The sequence below is a fragment of the Dermacentor albipictus genome, chromosome 1, assembly GCF_038994185.2.
Source record: "Dermacentor albipictus isolate Rhodes 1998 colony chromosome 1, USDA_Dalb.pri_finalv2, whole genome shotgun sequence".
In the NCBI taxonomy this organism is placed as follows: Eukaryota; Metazoa; Arthropoda; class Arachnida; order Ixodida; family Ixodidae; genus Dermacentor; species Dermacentor albipictus.
In genome coordinates this window covers 518,459,689-518,478,481 of record NC_091821.1, presented here as the reverse complement: position 1 = coordinate 518,478,481, position 18,793 = coordinate 518,459,689, and the positions used below count along the sequence as shown (strand labels likewise).

At 49.6% G+C, this 18,793-nt stretch overlaps 1 protein-coding gene across 5 annotated transcripts in view; it reads left to right on the top strand.

Moving 5' to 3' along the window:
• The window catches only part of LOC135912444 (uncharacterized), an 861,485-nt gene that overhangs the window by 777,735 nt on the left and 64,957 nt on the right, over positions 1-18,793 (top strand). For 4 of the 5 annotated variants that reach the window (XM_070532621.1, XM_070532622.1, XM_070532626.1 and 1 more), the window contains one exon: positions 9,956-10,065. The exons of the other annotated variant lie outside the window; for it this stretch is intronic. In XM_070532621.1, the coding sequence (XP_070388722.1) occupies positions 9,956-10,065 (110 nt within the window). The remainder of the gene's footprint in view (positions 1-9,955; positions 10,066-18,793) is intronic. 5 annotated transcript variants of the gene reach the window in all.

Genomic DNA, 18,793 nt, shown 5'->3' with positions numbered 1-18,793 from the left:
ACTTGACACGCTACTGTGAGACAGCTGCAATACCATCGGCTACTGGAACCAAATTGTGTATTTTTCTGCTGCGTTTTGTCATTCTCCGACATGGACCTCCCAGAGTCATCATCAGCGATCGTGCGCGGCAGTTCACTGCAGACGTGGTCAAAGAGATGCTTCGTCTATGTGCTTCAAGGTTTCGACTTTCCACCCCGTATCATCCCTAAACAAATGGCCGTACGGAACGCACGAACAGAACTCTTACGAACATGCTGTCTATGTATGTCGAGTCAGATCATAAGAACTGGGACAGCGTGCTACCTTTCCTTACATACGCATTTAACACCTCAAAGCATGAAGTTACGGGCTACAGTCCCTTCTTTATTCTTTACGCTCGTCCGCCTCGTTATACACTAGACACTATCTTCCCGTTTTCCAGCCACGATAATCTTTTATATCAGAGACAGTCTGTCTTGCTGAAGAAGCCCGACGACTTTCTTCTTTACACACTCTTGTTTCACAAGACCGGTCGAAGGCACGCTGTGTCCGCCGACGCCGACACGTGATATTTGACCCTGGTGATTTAGTGTTGCTCTCGAAACCAACCAGGAAGCGTGGACTATGTGAAAAACTGCTGGCCCACTATGTTGGACCCCATGTTATTACAGAGCGCATCAGTGACTTAACCTACCGCATAGCATGTCTCACATCAAATGGCCGACGGTCAGCAAAGACTGAAGTTACGCATGTATCCCGTTTAAAGCCCTTTATTTCTCGACAGCCTGTTTGACTTGCCCGTTGGGCTTCGTCAGCGCGGAGGGAAATGTGACGCTCTTAGGTGCATAGTGCTTTCACGAATGTGACACTCTTAGGTGCATAGTAGGTTCACGCCTCAACAAACAGTGTGCGGGGGCACCGAAGAGTGGTGAACGAAGACGACGTGTGGCTGGCTGGCTGAATCTCGACAGGCGCTCACCTGATCAAGGCCATCGCTTCTAACTCTACCCGGCTTCAAAGTAACGTCTTTTGTGGGCGAAACAATATGAAAGATCTTACTCGTGAAGAGGTGGACAGGCAGCTCTCGCTGCTCCCTCACAGCGACGCAGCTACGGCAGCTATGCCTCCAACGCTGCAGCAAGCCATCCGAACTCAGATATCTGAAGCGCTTCCTGCAGCTCCTACAACATCCCTACCCAATCCTGTGAGTGTGCCGCTGGCCCATACCACCTTTGCCACTCACCCTACGTCGCTGCCGCTCAGTTATGCAGCCGTGGTTGCGCGGCCACCTGCACAGACAGCTTCCTTTTCATCGCCCATGCATACGGCTTCATTTCCAGTTGCCCGACCGTCACCACAGTTTTTGCATCCCAATAAGACGTGGCGCACTCAAGACAACCAGCCTATCTGCTTCGCCTGCGGCATGGCTGGTCATGTAGCGCGCTTCTGTCGCCGCCGCGCCCCAACTGAGCGTACCAACTTTGACACGCCCAGCTACGCGCCACAATACGCCGCCCCACCTCCATTTTCACCGCGACGTCTCGGCACTGATCGCCGGTCGGAAACTCGGCGCTCTTCTTCTCCTCGTCGGCATTCGATCTCACCCCTGCGTCGTCGAGTTCCCACTGAAGAGGGAAACTGACTGCTGCAGTTCCTGAGACAAGAACTGCAAATACATCGACGTTCTCAAGACCTCAATCTTCGCCGCAAAATGTTATAAGCGTTTTTGTAGGGGGAGTACCCGCAGTCGCACTAGTCGATACCGGAGCAGCCGTTTCCGTCATTGACGAGAACCTTTGCCGCAAGCTACGAAAAGTGACTACAGTTCGCTCTGGCCTGGTGCTCGCCTCTGCCAGCCCGCAGCGAACTCACCCTTCAGCTGTATGCACGGCCCGTGTCGTCATCAACGACGTTCTGTACATTATCGAGTGTTTCGTGCTACCATCTTGCTCTCACGACCTCATCCTTGGTTGGGATTTCCTGTCACGTCATCATGCTGTCATTGACTGTTCGCGTGCAGAAGTGTCGCTTTTACCACTATGTGAACCACTGTCGACCAGCTCTCCTCACTTTGCCGACAAACTCACTGTTGATGCCGACACAACCATACCTCCCGAGTCCTCGATCGCTGTTGTCTTGTCGTCTGATGCCACATCTGACGCCACTGTGGTGTTCAAGCCATCCGATGTGTTGGCTCAACGCAAGGGCATTGTTCTTCCGTTTGCTGTGCTTACTGTAACATCTGGGTCAACTGTGCTGCTGGTCACCAACTACTACCAGTACGCGATCAGCCTACTGCGTGGTGAGACCGTAGGATACTTCCAGGCGGTCGACTACGTCGACGACCTCGATGTTCCTACCGACTCCCTCCGTCATGTTGACGCCATCGCTTCGGTGTCCGGCTCATCACCTTCAGTGGTTTTTGACAACGCCTTCGACCCTGCTCTTTCCCCACCTCATCGCCGCCAACATGTCACTCTCCTTCACCAGTTTGTCAACTCCTTCGACTGTAATCAGACGTCATTGGGCCGTGCCACCGGTGTTTCTCACACCATGGAAACCGGTTCCCACTCCCCCTTGAGACAGCGCCCGTATCGTGTCTCCGCCGAAGAGCGCCAACTCATCCCGGAGCAAGTGGACGACATGCTCAAACGTAGAGTCATCCGTCCCTCTCAAAGTTTTTGGTCTTCACCTGTCGTATTGGTGAGAAAAAAAGATGGCTCCATTCGCTTTTGTGTCGGCTACAGACGCCTAAACAAGATAACGAGAAAAGACGTTTATCTACTGCCTCGAATCGATGACGCTCTCGATTGCTTACAAGACGCAGAATACTTCAGTTCCTTGGATCTGCGCTCCGGCTACTGGCAAGTTCCAATGGCCGAGCCTGACCGTCCGAAAACCGCATTCGTTACACCCGATGGCCTCTACAAGTTTAACGTCATGCCCTTCGGGTTGTGCAACGCGCCTGCTACTTTTGAGCGTATGATCGACACCATCCTTCGCGGTCACAAATGGAAAACCTGTTTTTGTTACCTAGACGACATCGTCGTTTTCTCAACCGATTTTCCGACACACCTCGCTCGCCTGCAAGACATTCTGACCTGTCTCGCATCTGCCGGCCTGCAGCTTAACCTCAAGATGTGCCGTTTCGCTGCAAGAAAACGAACCATGTTGGGTCACATTATCTCAAAAGACGGCGTCCTCCTGGACCCAGACAAGCTCCGCGCCATTGCCGACTTTCCAACGCCCACGTCTATCAAAACCCTCAGAAGTTTTATTAGATTATGTTCCTATTTTCGTCGCTTCGTACGCAATTTCGCATCCATCATGGCACCTTTGACAAGTTTACTTTCCGCCAGTAACGGCATAGCAGCGTGGTCACCTGAATGTGATGCAGCGTTTCGGCAGTTACGCCACTTGTTGACCTCACCACCGATTCTTCGCCACTACGACCCTGATGCTCCCACGGAAGTCCATACTGACGCCAGCGGAGTTGGCCTTGGCGCGGTCTTAGCGCAACGGAAAGCTGGCTATAATTAATACGTCGTCGCTTATGCGAGCCGTACTCTAAAGAAAGCAGAATTAAATTACTCCGTCACAGAAAAGGAGTGCCTAGCGATCATCTGAGCCCATAGCAAGTTTCGCCCATACCTTCACGGCCGTTCTTTCCCCGTTGTTACTCACCACCATGCCCTTTGTTGGCTTTCTTCTTTGAAAGACCCGAATGGACGCTTGGGACGTTGGGCGCTTCGCTTGCAAGAGTACGACATCCGCGTCATGTACCGCTCCGGTCGCAAGCACTCCGACGCTGATGCGCTCTCTCGCTCTCCACTGACGCCTGATTTGGCGTCTTTGTCAGCTTCCTCGTCCAACCTGTCACCGTTCACCATCACTGACATGCTCACAGAGCAGCGCAAGGACCCAACCCTCGCAGAGTTACTTGACTACCTTGCCGCTCCGTCTGACGTCCCTTCGACACGAGCACTGCGTCGCCAAGCAACCCACTTTTCCGTGCGGGACAACATTCTATATCGTCGCAACTACATGCCCGACGGACGCAAATGGCTCCTCGCTATACCTCGTCATATGCGCTCTGACGTCTGCACGTCTTTTCACTCTAATCTCCTAAGCGCCCATGCCGGCATCCTCAAAACGTACACAAGGTTGCGTCAGCCTTATTATTGGAGAGAATGTACAACTTTGTGCAAAAGTTCATTCAGTCTTGCACTACATGCCAACAAGGCAAGACACCTACCCAGCGTTTCACATGACCGTTGCAGCCGCTACCATGCCCGTCCCGTCCGTTCGACCGCGTCGGCATCAACCTCTACGGCCCGTTTCCATGCAGCGGGCGTGGAAATCTGTGGATTATTGTCGGCGTAGATCACCTTACTCGCTACGCTGAGACTGCAGCTCTGCCAGCAGCGACTGCCCGTGACGTTCGTTTTTTCATTCTTCGCAATTTTGCTCTTCGCCATGGTGCTCCCCGAGAATTACTGAGTGACAGGGGCCGTGTCTTCCTGTCGGAGGGTATCCAAGCCCTTCTCGCTGAGTGCAGAATAATTCATCGCAAATCGACCGCGTACCATCCCCACACCAACGGTCTGACTGAGCGCTTCAATCGCACACTTGGCGACATGTTGCGGATGTATATTTCATCCGACCACTCTAACTGGGACACTGTACTTCCCTTTGTTACGTTCGCGTACAACACAGCGACGCAAGCGACCACCGGCTATTCCCCCTTTTTCCTTGTGTATGGCCGTGAGCCTTCATGCCCTCTGGACACCATACTGCCGTACGAACCTGACGCTACAGAGTATACTCCGCTTTCCGAAGTCGCCAAATATGCTGAAGATTGCCGTCAGCTGGCACGTACCCTGCCTAGTGAAACTCAAGAACGTTAAAAGACAAGACATGACCGTGATCATCAACCACCGCACAACTTTGCTCCTGGTTCGCTTGTGTGGCTTTGGATACCAGCCCACATTCCAGGCCTTTCTTCCAAACTCCTGGCCCGTTATCACGGTCCGTACCGTATCATCGAGGCCACTTCACCGGTAAACTACATCGTCGAGCCGCCCACCGTGTCACCAGACCTGCGTCGTCGTGGGCGCGAGACAGTACATGTCAACCGCCTGAAACCGTATTACGACCACCTCATCTTTTCCGCGCCCCGAGTCGCCAGGATGGCTACGCTTCGCTCCCGGGGCATTGTAATGAAGCTGATGCGCCCCTGCGTATCTGCCGTCTGAAGAGGAAGACGAAGGGCCGTGCCCTGATCGCGAGCGAGCCCCGTGCTACGGACAGCCCTTGCAGTGCTTTGAGTTATCTAGCATTCAACACCGTTGGGAACGACAATAAGCCTCACCGCAATATACATATATATATATATATATATATATATATATATATATATATATATATATATATATATATATGCGAAGGTTGTGGGTTCGGTTCCCACCTGCGGCAAGTTGTTTTTTTCATCCACTTTAATTTCCTTTAACTTATCGTTTCTACATATCATTTATGAAGCACAAATAATTTCCCCTATGTTGCCCTTGGTGTCAGTGTTTGTTGGCATCTTATGATATGACTTATAAAAATCGAGCCCCTCGGTTAACCCCATTTCTTCTCGTTTATATATATATATATATATATATATATATATATATATATATATATATATGGGCTAAAGTTATTCTAGTGACAGTTTTTTCACAATTTTCGCAAGGTTTACAAAAATGTTTCTTTTTCCTGCCGCTCCCTATTTCCAAACACTTTGCCTCTCTATCTAAGTTCGGCGACAGCTGAGAGACAAGAACCGCTTACCAAATTTTCACGTAGCAATGGTGAATAATACAGTAGCAATAGTGTTAATGGCATGAGTAATCTTTATTTGGAGAACTTGTGCGCAAAAAAGCGGGCTACAAACCAAGCACAACAATAGCAGCGAACATTCGGCGGTGGTCGAAAGTCTGATCTGCCGGTCGAGGACTTCGCCTTTTAGACATGATTCGTCGAATGTTCCAGAGTCATTGCTGGTGCCCGTGGGTCCTCAAAGGTCTACAAAATTTGCGTTACGCATGCAATCAGATTCCACAAGCTTCAGTGACAACAGACAGCAGATAGAACCGCGGTAGCATTCATCAAAGTTCTCATAGATGCGGGAGCAATAACACTTGTAAGACGGGAAAAAGCGGTCAGCCGAAAATTACAAACAAGTACATATGTCAATATCGTCACGAGTTCATGAAACACGCCTCTGAAGAAGTGACACGGGTGAAAAGAAGGGGCAGAAGGACACGTCGTTACCTCGATGCAGCTTAAAGAAGGTCACAGATGCGTGCGTCACGGATTAACAGCTGGACGAGTTGGTGTACAAATGCATTGGTACGAATTCCCTTGTGTCGCATCTTATTGTCTTGCAGTTCGCGCCACAGAGTGTATCTAGTGAGCTTACGTCATAATATTGCTACGGAATAGTATTACCGATGACGAAGAGGCGAGCAGTAAGAAGACGACGACGACGAGCGCGGGCTGTTGCCTCTTGGCCAAGTGCGGCGTATTACGTTGTAAATATACTTGTATATAGCTCTTCATCTGCGTCTTCTTACGTAACATATCTGGTGGAGGTGGACGCTCCCTGTACCTCGTCACGGAGCTTCGCAGTGGACGGTACGTCGAGCCTAGCTTCATGGCTCCCGGCGATGACAACTCGACTCAGCCGCCTCCGACACCTGCTGCCACTTCGACGACCTACATCCCTCTCCCTGCTCCTCGTGATCCTGGCGTATTCTCGGGCAAGGATGGGGAAGATATCGACGACTGGATCAGCCTGTACGAACAAGTCAGCCACAATAACCGGTGGGACCCTACTATCATGCTCGCCAGCGTAGTCTTTTACCTCGTTGGTAAAAGACTACGCCCCTCCTATTCATCGCCGCCCGTATCGAGTGTCACCGGCTGAGCGTCAAGCTATTCACGCAGAAGTTCGCAAAATGCTTGCCAAGAACATCATAGAACCATCATGTAGTCCATGCGCGTCACCTGTTGTACTGGTAAAAAAGAAGGATAGCTCATGGCGCTTTTGCGTGGATTATCGGCACCTTAACAGGGTTACCAAAAAGGAAGTGTATCCCCTACCTGGGATCGATGACGCCCTTGACTGCCTCTATGGTGCTCGCTATACTTCTCTTCTACTGACCTCCGTTCCGGCTACTGGCAGATTGCCGTGGACGATCTCGACCGCGAGAAGACTGCTTTTGTAACCCCGGACGGTCTATATCAATTCAAAGTGATGCCGTTCGGTCTATGTAACGTTCCTGCCACTTTTGAACGCATGATGGACTCCCTTCTTCACGGTTTCAAATGGTCCACATGCCTGTGCTACTTGGCCGACGTCATAGTATTCTCCCCAACGTTCTCTACGCACCTCGAGCGCCTCTCGGCAGTCCTGGACGTGTTTCGTCGCACCGGTCTGCAACTGAACGCATCTAAGTGCCAATTCGGCCGTAGCCAGATTACCGTCCTTGGGCATCTCGTTGACGCGAACGGAGTGCAACCGGACCCAGGCAAGATCTATGCTGTTACGCACTTCCCTGTTCCGAAGTGTGTCAAGGATGTGCGCAGCTTCATCGGCCTTTGTTCCTACTTCCGCCGTTTCGTGAAAACTTTCGCGGCCATAGCACGACCACTAACCGAGCTTTTGAAAAAAGACGCCCCTTTCCAGTGGGGTGATAACGAGGCCTCTGCATTCTCGCATCTAATCGACGTTCTGACATCGCCTCCCTTTCTGGCCCATTTCGATCCTTCTGCGCCTACCGAAGTCCGTACTGCTGCCAGCGGTCACGGAATTGGCGCAGTACTGGCACAACGCCAGCGCGGCAACAACCGTGTTATCGCTTACGCCAGCAGGCTCCTCTCACCCGCGGAGCGCAACTATTCCATCACTGAGCATGAGTGTCTGGCCCTAGTTTGGGTGGTTGCAAAGCTCCGCCCGTACTTCCATGGCCGACCCTTTTCCATTGTCACAGACCATCACGCGCTTTGCTGGTTATGCTCACTGAGAGATCGTACAGGAAGACTTAGTCGCTGGGCATTACGCCTCCAAGAATATTCATATACTGTCACCTACAAATCTGGCCGACTACACAAGGACGCTGACTGCCTGTCTCGTTACCCGGTAGACGAGCGTGACGACGCCGACAGTAGTACCGCCAACGGCATATTTCTGTGTCTACCTTCGCTAACATCGCCGATGAGCAGTACCGAAACCTACCAGTGCGAGCACTCATCGAGCGTCTGCACTCTGCACCTACCGACGCGTCCGTTCGCCGCTATGTTCTCCAGGGCGGCATACTGTACCGAAGGAACTTCCCCCCTGACGGATCTGATCTTCTTCTTGTCGTGCCAAAACATCTACGACAGACTGTGCTCTTTGAGATGCATGACCCACCTACTGCAGGACATCTTGGCGTAACCCGCACGTACGACCGCGTCCGCCGCCGCTTCTATTGGCCTGGTCTCGCTCGCTCCGTCCGACGCTATGTTGCTGCCTGTGATACCTGCCAGCGTAGGAAAACACCTCAGGTGCTACCTGCCGGTCATCTCCAGCCGATCACTGTCCCTGTGGAACCGTTCTTTCGTGTTGGATGAGACCTCCTCGGTCCCTTTCCCACGTCATCCTCTGGGAACAAATGGGTAGCCGTCGCAACTGATTACGCCACCCGATAGGCTATCACGCGGGCTTTCCCTACCAGTTGCGCCACTGACATCGCGGACTTTCTCTTGCGTGACATTATCTTACTTCAGGGCGCCCCGCGACAGCTGCTCACTGACCATGGTCGTAACTTCCTCTCGAAAGTTATCGCCGACATTGTACGTTCCTGCTCCACTCAACACAAGCTGACTACCTCATACCATCCTCAAACCAATGGCCTGACAGAGTGGTTAAACCGTACTCTTACCGATATGTTGTCCAAGTACGTTTCCAAGGACCACTACGACTGGGACATTCTCCTTCCTGACGTCACATTTGCATATAATTCTTCCCGGCACGACACCGCCGGATTTTCTCCCTTTTATCTACTCTACGGTGGCGAACCGACGTTGCCGCTTGACACGGCACTTCCTCCTGCTTCGATCTCAACAAGAGAGTATGCGCGCGACGCCATCGCCCTCGCCGACCATTCACGCCAGCTTGCCGGTGCTCGACTGACGGACTCGCAAACCACTCAGCAGCGTCAGTACAATGCCCGCCACCGTGACGTACAGTTTTCGCCTGGTGCACTCGTGCTCTTGTGGTCACCCTCTCACCACGTCGGACTTTCACAAAAGCTCCTTTCGCGATACACTGGGCCCTACCGCGTGCTGCGCCAGGTGACGCCTGTGACGTACGAAATTGCTCCTGTGAGCTCCACTTCGTCATCTACTGTGGCATCTAGCGATGTCGTGCACGTCAATAGGCTCAAGGCCTACTACACTGCTTCCGAGTCCGGCCTTTAGTCGCTCCGGGACGGCGCTTTTGCCGCCGGGGGTAGTGCTACGGAATGGTATTACCGATGACGAAGAGGCGAGCAGTAAGAAGACGAAGACCACGATTGGAGGCTAGCGCGGGCTGTTGCCTCTTGGCCAAGTGCGGCGTATTACGTTGTAAATATACTTGTATATAGCTTTTCATCTGCGTCTTCTTACGTAACAATATTATCCTTATTCACGGTTAACACACTCTATGAAATTACTGAAGCGGTCAACTTTTGTTTATGCTGTTTGTGATATACATCTGGTTGTGAGTATCAGCACATTCTCTCTGATTTAATTTGCGCAGCCATCTGTATAGCTTACTAATTCGTTATTTGAAATATTTGATTTAACTATTTCAACTCAGCTTTACTTTCCTGCTAATTTAAGAAAGACTACATTAGTTTAAACCTATGTCTAATATTCCGCTTTGGTCTCTCTCTGCCGACAGTAATGCCCATGACAGCGCTCGTCCTGATCGTGAGTGGCATCGCAGTCATTCTGGCATCGCTCATCATGATCTGCTACTGCATGGCTCGCCTGCGGACTCAGCTACAGAGGGTGCGCAGCCTCGCATTACCCTTCTACTATTGACCCAGTTTTGCAAAGCCCAGCATAAACGGTGCATAACCGGCACTTTCAAGGCAGCAATGCTGCTGTAAAGCATCTAAGTAGCATCGCTTAGGAGTGCTCTTGGACAAACCGATTCATTGCAATTAACGCCAACATTTGGCAATAATCTTAGTGGTATTAATTGGTTGTCATTAACTTTTGGTGTTAATAATTATTTAACTACTACATAACAAAATACAAGGAAACAGAACGAAATGGGATTTACTGCTGACCGCACAGTAACTGTTTAGCGCAAACGGCTGACACCAGAACAGCGGTGAGCCATGGAGTGGGATTAGGGGAGCGAAGCAAAGGGAGGGGATAACAGGGAGCAAAGAACGGAATGTGATTTACATAGGCAGAAATGGTCAGAGTTGCCCACAGTTCGCTCGTAGAGGGACTTGTTGCTCGTTAGAGTTTGCCACCCGGACCCACACACTGGCACCATCAGATCACATAGAGCAGCCGAATGGCGAAACCCTACTCCTCGAAAAAGTGACGCATAGTTTTGTAAGCCACTACCTACGCTAGAAAGAGCCCACGTGACCACATCAGTGCCTCGGTGCAGTCGGCCTGTAGCTCGTGCGTGCAGTGCCAGTTCAAGAGTTCCTGCTGTGGTGCCTCGGAAGCACTACACCGCATGAGTTCGAGGGTGGCATATAATTTGTGACATATTCACCGACAATTACGATACTCCTTAATGAAAAATTCGAGCGCAGCTCTATACTTGCTTTCATTTCGCGATATATTCGCTTGAGTGGACAATCTGTTTCGGGCGGCACGTTGCAGAGCGAGCAAATTGTGGCGCGATTGCCTCGCTAATCTGGAGATCGCGAGAGGCAGCGCGTGGGTCACGCGTGGACACAGCAACCACCGAAGACCTCCTCTTTGTTTCCACACAGACGTGAATTGGCGGAATGGCGTGCTTGCCGCCACTCTGCCGCAGCTTTCCGGTCGGCCCGGAAGCTACACTAATATAAACCTGTACATAGACTTGGACTCCTGCAGTAAATGTTCGTTTTTCGTATGCTTTACCACAAAGCCTGAAACGGAGGGATCCTACCAAGAGGAATGAGCCCGCGCAGGTGGGAGGCCGGGGAGGGGGGGGGGAGGGGTTAGGTAGATGCTGCTCTAGCGGCCGCAGACAAATAAATAATGGCTGGTTCTTTCATGTAATGTGTTAATGACATGTTTTATTGTGAAATGTTCACCGGAGGTCATACAGACGCTAATGTTCATGACTGGGTGATGCCTACTAAGACCGGGCCCTGGTGCGCGTGGTGTAAAGATCGCGTCGCTTGCGGATAACCCGATTCCCATTGTAATGAAGAAGGCTAGACATTCGTCACTTATCTTTGTCATCTACAGACCTGGTTTTCCATCGCACATTATGAACCATTACAGACTAGTGTTGCCCATATTTTCTGAAGCGCGCCGCTGAAGTGACACAAAGAAATCTATATAAAATTGTCGTCAGAATTGTCAAGAGTAATTTAAGAAGGTAGGTGTTCTGAAAAACTCTAGCGTGTTTAAATTACCTAACATGAAGCTAACGTGAAGAAAATAATTTACCTAGGCGGGTCATGGTTTAATATTCCCGCAGCTGAAGGAAAACTGTAAATTCACGAGCCGGTCATAGACGTATTTAGCTTCAGTAATGTATTTGCTATAGGGTGGCCGAAATGCCACGTTTCGAATAAGAGTAATTGGTGTGTGATAGTTTGTTGGTATCCGAAAATGAACTATTCGGTATTTTTGAATATCGTAAGCAACAAAGCAGTGTCAAGTCGGGTTACTGTTGTCCACCTGCTCAACAAAGTATCGTAAATTATAATTATCACAAGTAAAACATCAACAAAGTTTTAGGCGCAATGCAGAAACAAGATCGGTAATTTATTTGTTTTATTTATTTATTTACAAATACTGCAGCCCAGAAGGGCTATTGCTGGAGTGGGTGAATACAAAATGTGGAAAATACAAATCACCATACAAAAGAAGCATATGTGAGCAACATGGCTAAGGGGACCACTCAATAGCATCCGCAAATTCTGTATGTAGTAAACTGCGGATGGAACCAGGCAGGCCGTTCCGGAATTCAACTGTCCTAGGAAAAAAATTATCTAAAAGCATTTGTGCGAGCAAAAAAGACTGATAAGTTTAAGTCATTTCTGTTTCTAATTATTAGGGGCTTTCCACGGATCCGATATGTGTTAGGTGAAGCATAATGTGGAGAGTTAACTAGAGAGTGTAGAAGTTTCAGAGAAGCAATGTGATGATGGTGGGAAAGAGGGGTTAAACCGAGCATATGCAGATGAGATGACGGTGAAAACATTCTGTCATAACGGCGGTATATGAAACGAACCGCGTTTTTCTGAACATATTCAATTTTGTGGTTGTCCGAAATTTTGTAACAGTTCCATATGGTAGCCGCATATTCAAGAATAGGTCTTACAAATGTTTTGTATGTAATGAGTTTCCTTTCTTTGGGGGCAGCACGTACGGTTCGGGTTAGGTAACCAAGTTTCTTTAGTGCTTTGTGGCAAGTTGTTAGAATATGTTCAGACCAGGATAACCTTGGAGTGAAAAGGAGGCCTAAATACTTATATTCATATGCGCGCTGCAGAAAAGTGGGTTTATAGGAATAATTGAAGTATGAGCAAATAGCATGCTTGTGAAAGGACATGGCGACTGTTCTTTTTTTTTAAGTTAATGCCCATTTGCCAGAGTTCCCACCACTCACAAAAACTTATAAAAGATTGATTCAGAGCGTTATTATCGTTAGGTACAGAAATGACATCCTAGAGATCGCAGTCGTCAGCGTAAAGCCGAATTTTTACTGAAACAGAGTTTGCAATGTCGTTAATTTAAAGCAAAAAAATCAATGGCCCAAAAATAGAACCTTGGGGTACTCCGGAAGATACTGATGCTTCAGGAGAGTTGAATGAATTAAAAGAAACATACTGTGGACGATCATAAAGAAAACTGCAGATCCAGTCAACGAGAAGAGGGTTATTAAGGATAAGGCTTAGCTTATGTAATAGTTTAGGATGTGGTACAGCTTCAAATGCCTTGGAGAAATTAATGAAGAGCGCATCTACTTGATGACCTAAATCAAGAGCAGAGCTGATGTCATGTTTAGATTCAGTTACTTGAGTCACTGTGCTAAAACCACTAGGAAATTAATGCTGAGCACTGCATAAACGGTTATTAGACTCGAGAAAAGTGATAATGTGCTTATAAATTATGTGTCCAAGGAGTCTGCATGCATGTGAAGTTAAACAAAGGGGACTATAATTTAGAAGAGATTGTTTCTGCCCAGATTTGAACAATGGAATGAACCTGGCCCTTTTCCATGAACAAGGAAATGTACAAGTAGACACTGATCGCTCAAAAATCAATGTGAGGTATTGACACTTCCAAAGCGCATAACGATGAAGGAACACATAGTTTACATTGCTTGGACTGCAGCCTTATTTGGTGACAAGATTTAAAATGAGGTTCAGAACTCCTCGCTTAATATTGTAACATTGTTAATGGCACAGGACATGCTAGTTGTCGTGGAATAGGGAGGAATTACGCCATTGTTCTGTGCTAATACAGACTAAAAATATTCATTGAATTCTCTAGCAATAGCTCCAGGATCACTTACTTCGGAATCATCTAATAGAAATGTATGCGTGCAGTTTTTCATAGGCGAAATCCATCTCCAAAATTTTCGTGGGTTATTTTTAATTAGGTTAGGTAGAGTGAACTGATAAAAGTTCTTAAATGCATCACTTTTTTGACGGAGTTCTTCCTTCATAAAGCGAAACTGGTCATTTGTTTCCACATTCATGTGATGCTTCAGACGTGCTCTGGCTACTCGACCCTTCAAATGCAGTATTTACCTTGTCATCCAAGGAAGGTCAAGATATTTCTTTTTTGCTATTAATGGCACATAGCGCACTATGCTACTATGAACAATGTTTTATAAGTGGGAGAATAAAGTATCCATATCACTCGTAGTGCATAACCAGGAGAATCTGTCGAATGAAATGTTTAATGTATCAAGTATGGACGTATCATCTGCCTGATTAAAATCGTAAAAGCTGGTATATTCGTAGTGGCGCCTTGAATCTGAAAACTAATAGTAGCAATAACAGCGTTGTGATCGGAAATGCCGTCGGTAATCTTACACTCAAAGCCATTTGTAAAGAGCGTTGCATTTAGGAAAATCAAATCTAGTATGGGAGAGGATGAGGATCAGATACAATTTGTTTCATTCCAAGGGATAGTGAAAATTCAAGCAACTCTCTAGGAAGAGGGACGTTATCACCAGTTACCGATAATGAAGCCCACGAAACGTTAGGTACATTGAAGTCCCCCATGCAGATGAAACATTAAGAGCCAAAACCACGCTCTTGGATAATTGCGGTAATGATCGTTATTTCATTTAAGGCGTGTCTGAGAGGTGAGATAAAACTCACCAATGATTACATTTGTTTTATTAATCTGCACCTTACACCAGATCACCTGGATTTCAAGTGGGGATTGTAGTACAGAAAACTATAGGTCAGAACGCAAAAATAAAGCAAAGCCTCCATCTCTGCCCACTTTCTGTCTACTCTTAAGGCGTTGGATGTCACGGATGTTGGATGTCACGGAAGGATGTTACGTGGTCGTGACGTCAAAGAACACAGTAGCAATACTGTGAAAGGCAAAAACTAGCTTTTATTGGGAGAACATGTGCCCACAAAACAGGCTACACTTAAAGCACCACGAGAGCGGCAAACACAGTCGGCGATCGTCGAAAATCTCATCAGCGGGTCAAGCGCGTCGGCTTTTATAGAGCAGTCGTCGAATGTTCCAGACTAATCGTTCGGACCCGTGTGCCTTCCACAAAGTTCTACACCATTCGCGTTACGCGATGAAATCAGATAACACAAGGTTCGGCGACAACAGACAGCCGGGTAGAAGCATCGATAACTTTCCAGAAACATCGGATACATTCAGGCGCGTCCCTCGCTGTGCGATTAGAGTTGTTAAGCGGCGAAACGTGGTCGCCCGATAAAGATAAGTACACGTGTCAATACCCCCCTCTTAAAAAGCATCGACCCGATGCTACATACAAGCGAAATAAAAACACCCGTAGCAACGAAAACAACAACAAAAAAATAAGGAATTTCGTCAGCGTCCGTAAAAGGGTTTAAGGCGCACCACGTGGACCACTTCAGATCGTGCGCGGCGCCGCTGTGAATGCGAAATGCCGTCTGGCACGACCTCATAGTCCAGAGCACCAATACGTCGGATGACCTTGTAGGGTCCGAAATAACGTCGGAGTAGTTTCTCACTGAGTCCTCGTCGGCGTATCGGTGTCCAAACCCAAACACGGTCGCCGGGCTGGTACTCAACAAAGCGTCGTCGGAGGTTGTAGTGTCGGCTGTCGGTCCTCTGTTGTTTCTTGATCCGTAGGCGGGCGAGCTGTCGGGCTTCTTCGGCGCGCTGGAGATAGCTAGCGACGTCAACATTCTCTTCGTCAGTGACGTGGGGCAGCATGGCGTCGAGCGTCGTCGTCGGGTTCCTGCCGTAAACCAGCTTAAACGGCGTGATCTGTGTTGTTTCTTGCACCGCCGTATTGTAAGCAAATGTTACGTACGGCAGGACGGCATCCCAGGTCTTATGTTCGACGTCGACGTACATCGCTAGCATGTCGGCTAGTGTCTTATTCAGCCGCTCCGTAAGACCATTCGTCCGCGGGTGGTAGACGAATGGTCTCCGTGGTCCTCCTGTGCCTTGTCTGACTGTATTTTACAATGGCTTGGGTGAGCTCCGCTGTAAAGGCCGTTCCTCTGTCGGTGATGAGACTGCCTACGCACTGCCTTCTTGTCGGTGATGAGGACTTCTGGGGCGCCATGTCGAAGCAGGATGTTTTCGACAAAAAATTTCGCCACTTCGGCTGCGCTACCTTTCGGCAGTGCTTTAGTTTCAGCGAAGCGGGTGAGGTAGTCTGTCGCCACGACGATCCACTTATTTCCCGTTGTTGACGTCGGAAAGGGTCCCAGCAAGTCCATCCCGATCTGCTGGAATGGTCGGCAAGGAGGCTCGATTGGCTGTAGTAATCCGGCTGGCCTTGTCGGCGGTGTCTTACGTCGCTGACAGTCTCGGCATGTTCTGACATAATGGGCGACGTCGGCGGTCAGGCGCGGCCAATAATACTTTTGTTGTATCCTCGAGAGTGTCCGGGAAAAACCGAGGTGTCCAGCGGTCGGATCGTCATGTAGGGCGTGCAATACTTCTGGACGAAGTCCTGACGGGACAACAAGAAGGTAGTTGGCGCGGACTGGTGAAAAGTTCTTCTTCACGAGGAGATTGTTTTGAAGCGTGAAGGAAGATAGTCCGCGCTTAAATGCCCTGGGGACAACGTCGGTGTGCCCTTCCAAATATTCCACCAGGCCTTTTAGCTCCGGGTCTGCCCGTTGCTGTTCAGCGAAGTCTTCCGCGCTTATCATGCCAAGGAAGGCGTCGTCATCTTCGTCATCTTGCGGCGGCGGGTCAATGGGGGCGCGTGATAGGCAATCGGCATCGGAGTGTTTTCGTCCGGACTTGTAGGGTACTGTGATGTCATATTCTTGTAGTCTGAGACTCCACCGCGCCAGTCGTCCTGAGGGATCCTTTATACTCGCTAGCCAACACAACGCGTGATGGTCACTGACGACTTTGAATGGCCTGCCATAATGATAAGGGCGAAATTTACCTGACCCCCAAACGATGGCGAGGCATTCCTTTTCGGTCGTAGAATAGTTGCCTTCCGCTTTTGACAGCGACCGGCTAGCGTAAGATATCACCTGTTCGACTCCGTTTTTCCTCTGGACTAGAACGGCACCGAGGCCTAGGCTACTGGCGTCAGTATGGATTTCTGTATCGGCGTACTCGTCGAAGTGCGCAAGTACCGGCGGCGACTGCATGCGTCGTTTGAGTTCTTCAAATGCGTCGGCCTGCGGGGTTTCCCACTTGAACTCAACATCACATTTAGTTAGACGTGTCAACGGCTCGGCGATGCGTGAAAAGTCCTTGACAAAGGGCCTGTAGTAGGCACACATGCCTAGGAATCTACGCACTGCCTTCTTGTCGGTGGGCTGCGGGAACTTTGCGATGGCAGCTGTTTTCTGCGGGTCGGGGCGTACACCGGATTTACTGATGACGTGGCCTAGGAACAGAAGCTCGTCGTAAGCGAAGCGGCATTTTTCTGGCTTCAGAGTGAGCCCTGATGACTTGATGGCCTCTAGTACTGTGGCAAGCCGCCTAAGGTGATCGTCGAAATTTCCGGCGAATACAACGATGTCATCCAAGTAAACGAGACAGGTCTGCCATTTCAATCCAGCTAAAACCGTGTCCATCACGCGCTGGAACGTTGCAGGCGCCGAGCACAGTCCAAATGGCATAACCTTGAACTCGTAGAGGCCGTCTGGGGTGATGAAGGCGGTCTTTTCGCGATCTCTTTCGTCGACTTCTATTTGCCAATAGCCAGACTTGAGGTCCATCGAGGAGAAGTACTTAGCGTTGCAGAGCCGATCCAATGCGTCGTCTATCCGTGGAAGGGGGTATACGTCCTTCTTCGTGATCTTGTTCCGACGACGATTATCGACGCAGAAACGTAGGGTTCCGTCCTTTTTCTTCACCAGAACAATAGGGGATGCCAACGGGCTTTTCGACGGCTGGATGATGTCGTCGCGCAGCATTTCGTCGACTTGTTCTCTTATAGCTTCGCGTTCTCGCGGCGAAACTCGGTAAGGGCTTTGGCGGAGTGGTCGAGCGTACTCCTCGGTGATTATGCGATGCTTGGCGACTGGTGTTTGTCGAATCCTCGATGTCGAAAAGCAGCCTTTGTATCGTCGGAGCAGACTTCTGAGCTGCTGTTGCTTAATCACTGGGAGACTTGGATTAATGTCGTAGTCTGGTTCGGGAACCATGGTCGTCGGGGTAGATGCGGCGGAATCCGAGAGCACAAACGCATTACTGGTTTCCACAATTTCCTCGATGTACGCGATCGTCGTGCCCTTGTTGATGTGCCTTAACTCCGGGCTGAAGTTTGTCAGCAACACTTCAGTTTTCCCTCCATGCAGTCGAGCGATCCCTCTTGCGACGCAAATTTCACGGTCTAGCAGGAGACGTTGGTCGCCTTCGATGACACCTTCTACGTCAGCGGGTATTTCAGTGCCGACCGAAATAACAATGCTGGAGCGGGGCGGGATGCTCACTTGGTCTTCGAGCACACTCAAGGCGTGGTGACTACGAGGGCTCTCCGGCGGTATCGCTTTATCTTCCGACAGCGTTATTGACTTCGACTTCAGGTCGATGACTGCGCCGTGTTGGTTCAGGAAGTCCATACCGAGAATGACGTCTCGAGAACACTGTTGGAGGATAACGAAGGTGGCAGGGTAAGCAAGTCATGAATGGTTATCCTTGCCGTGCAGATTCCAGTCGGCGTAATCAGGTGTCCTCCAGCGGTGCGAATTTGAGGGCCTTCCCATGCAGCCTTAACCTTCTTCAACTGGGCGGCGATGTGTCCACTCATGACGGAGTAATCAGCCCCTGTGTCCACTAAGGCGGTAACCGCGTGGCCATCGAGAAGCACATCGAGGTCGGTGGTTCTTTGTCTGGCGTTGCAGTTAGGTCTTGGCGTCGGATCACGGCTGCG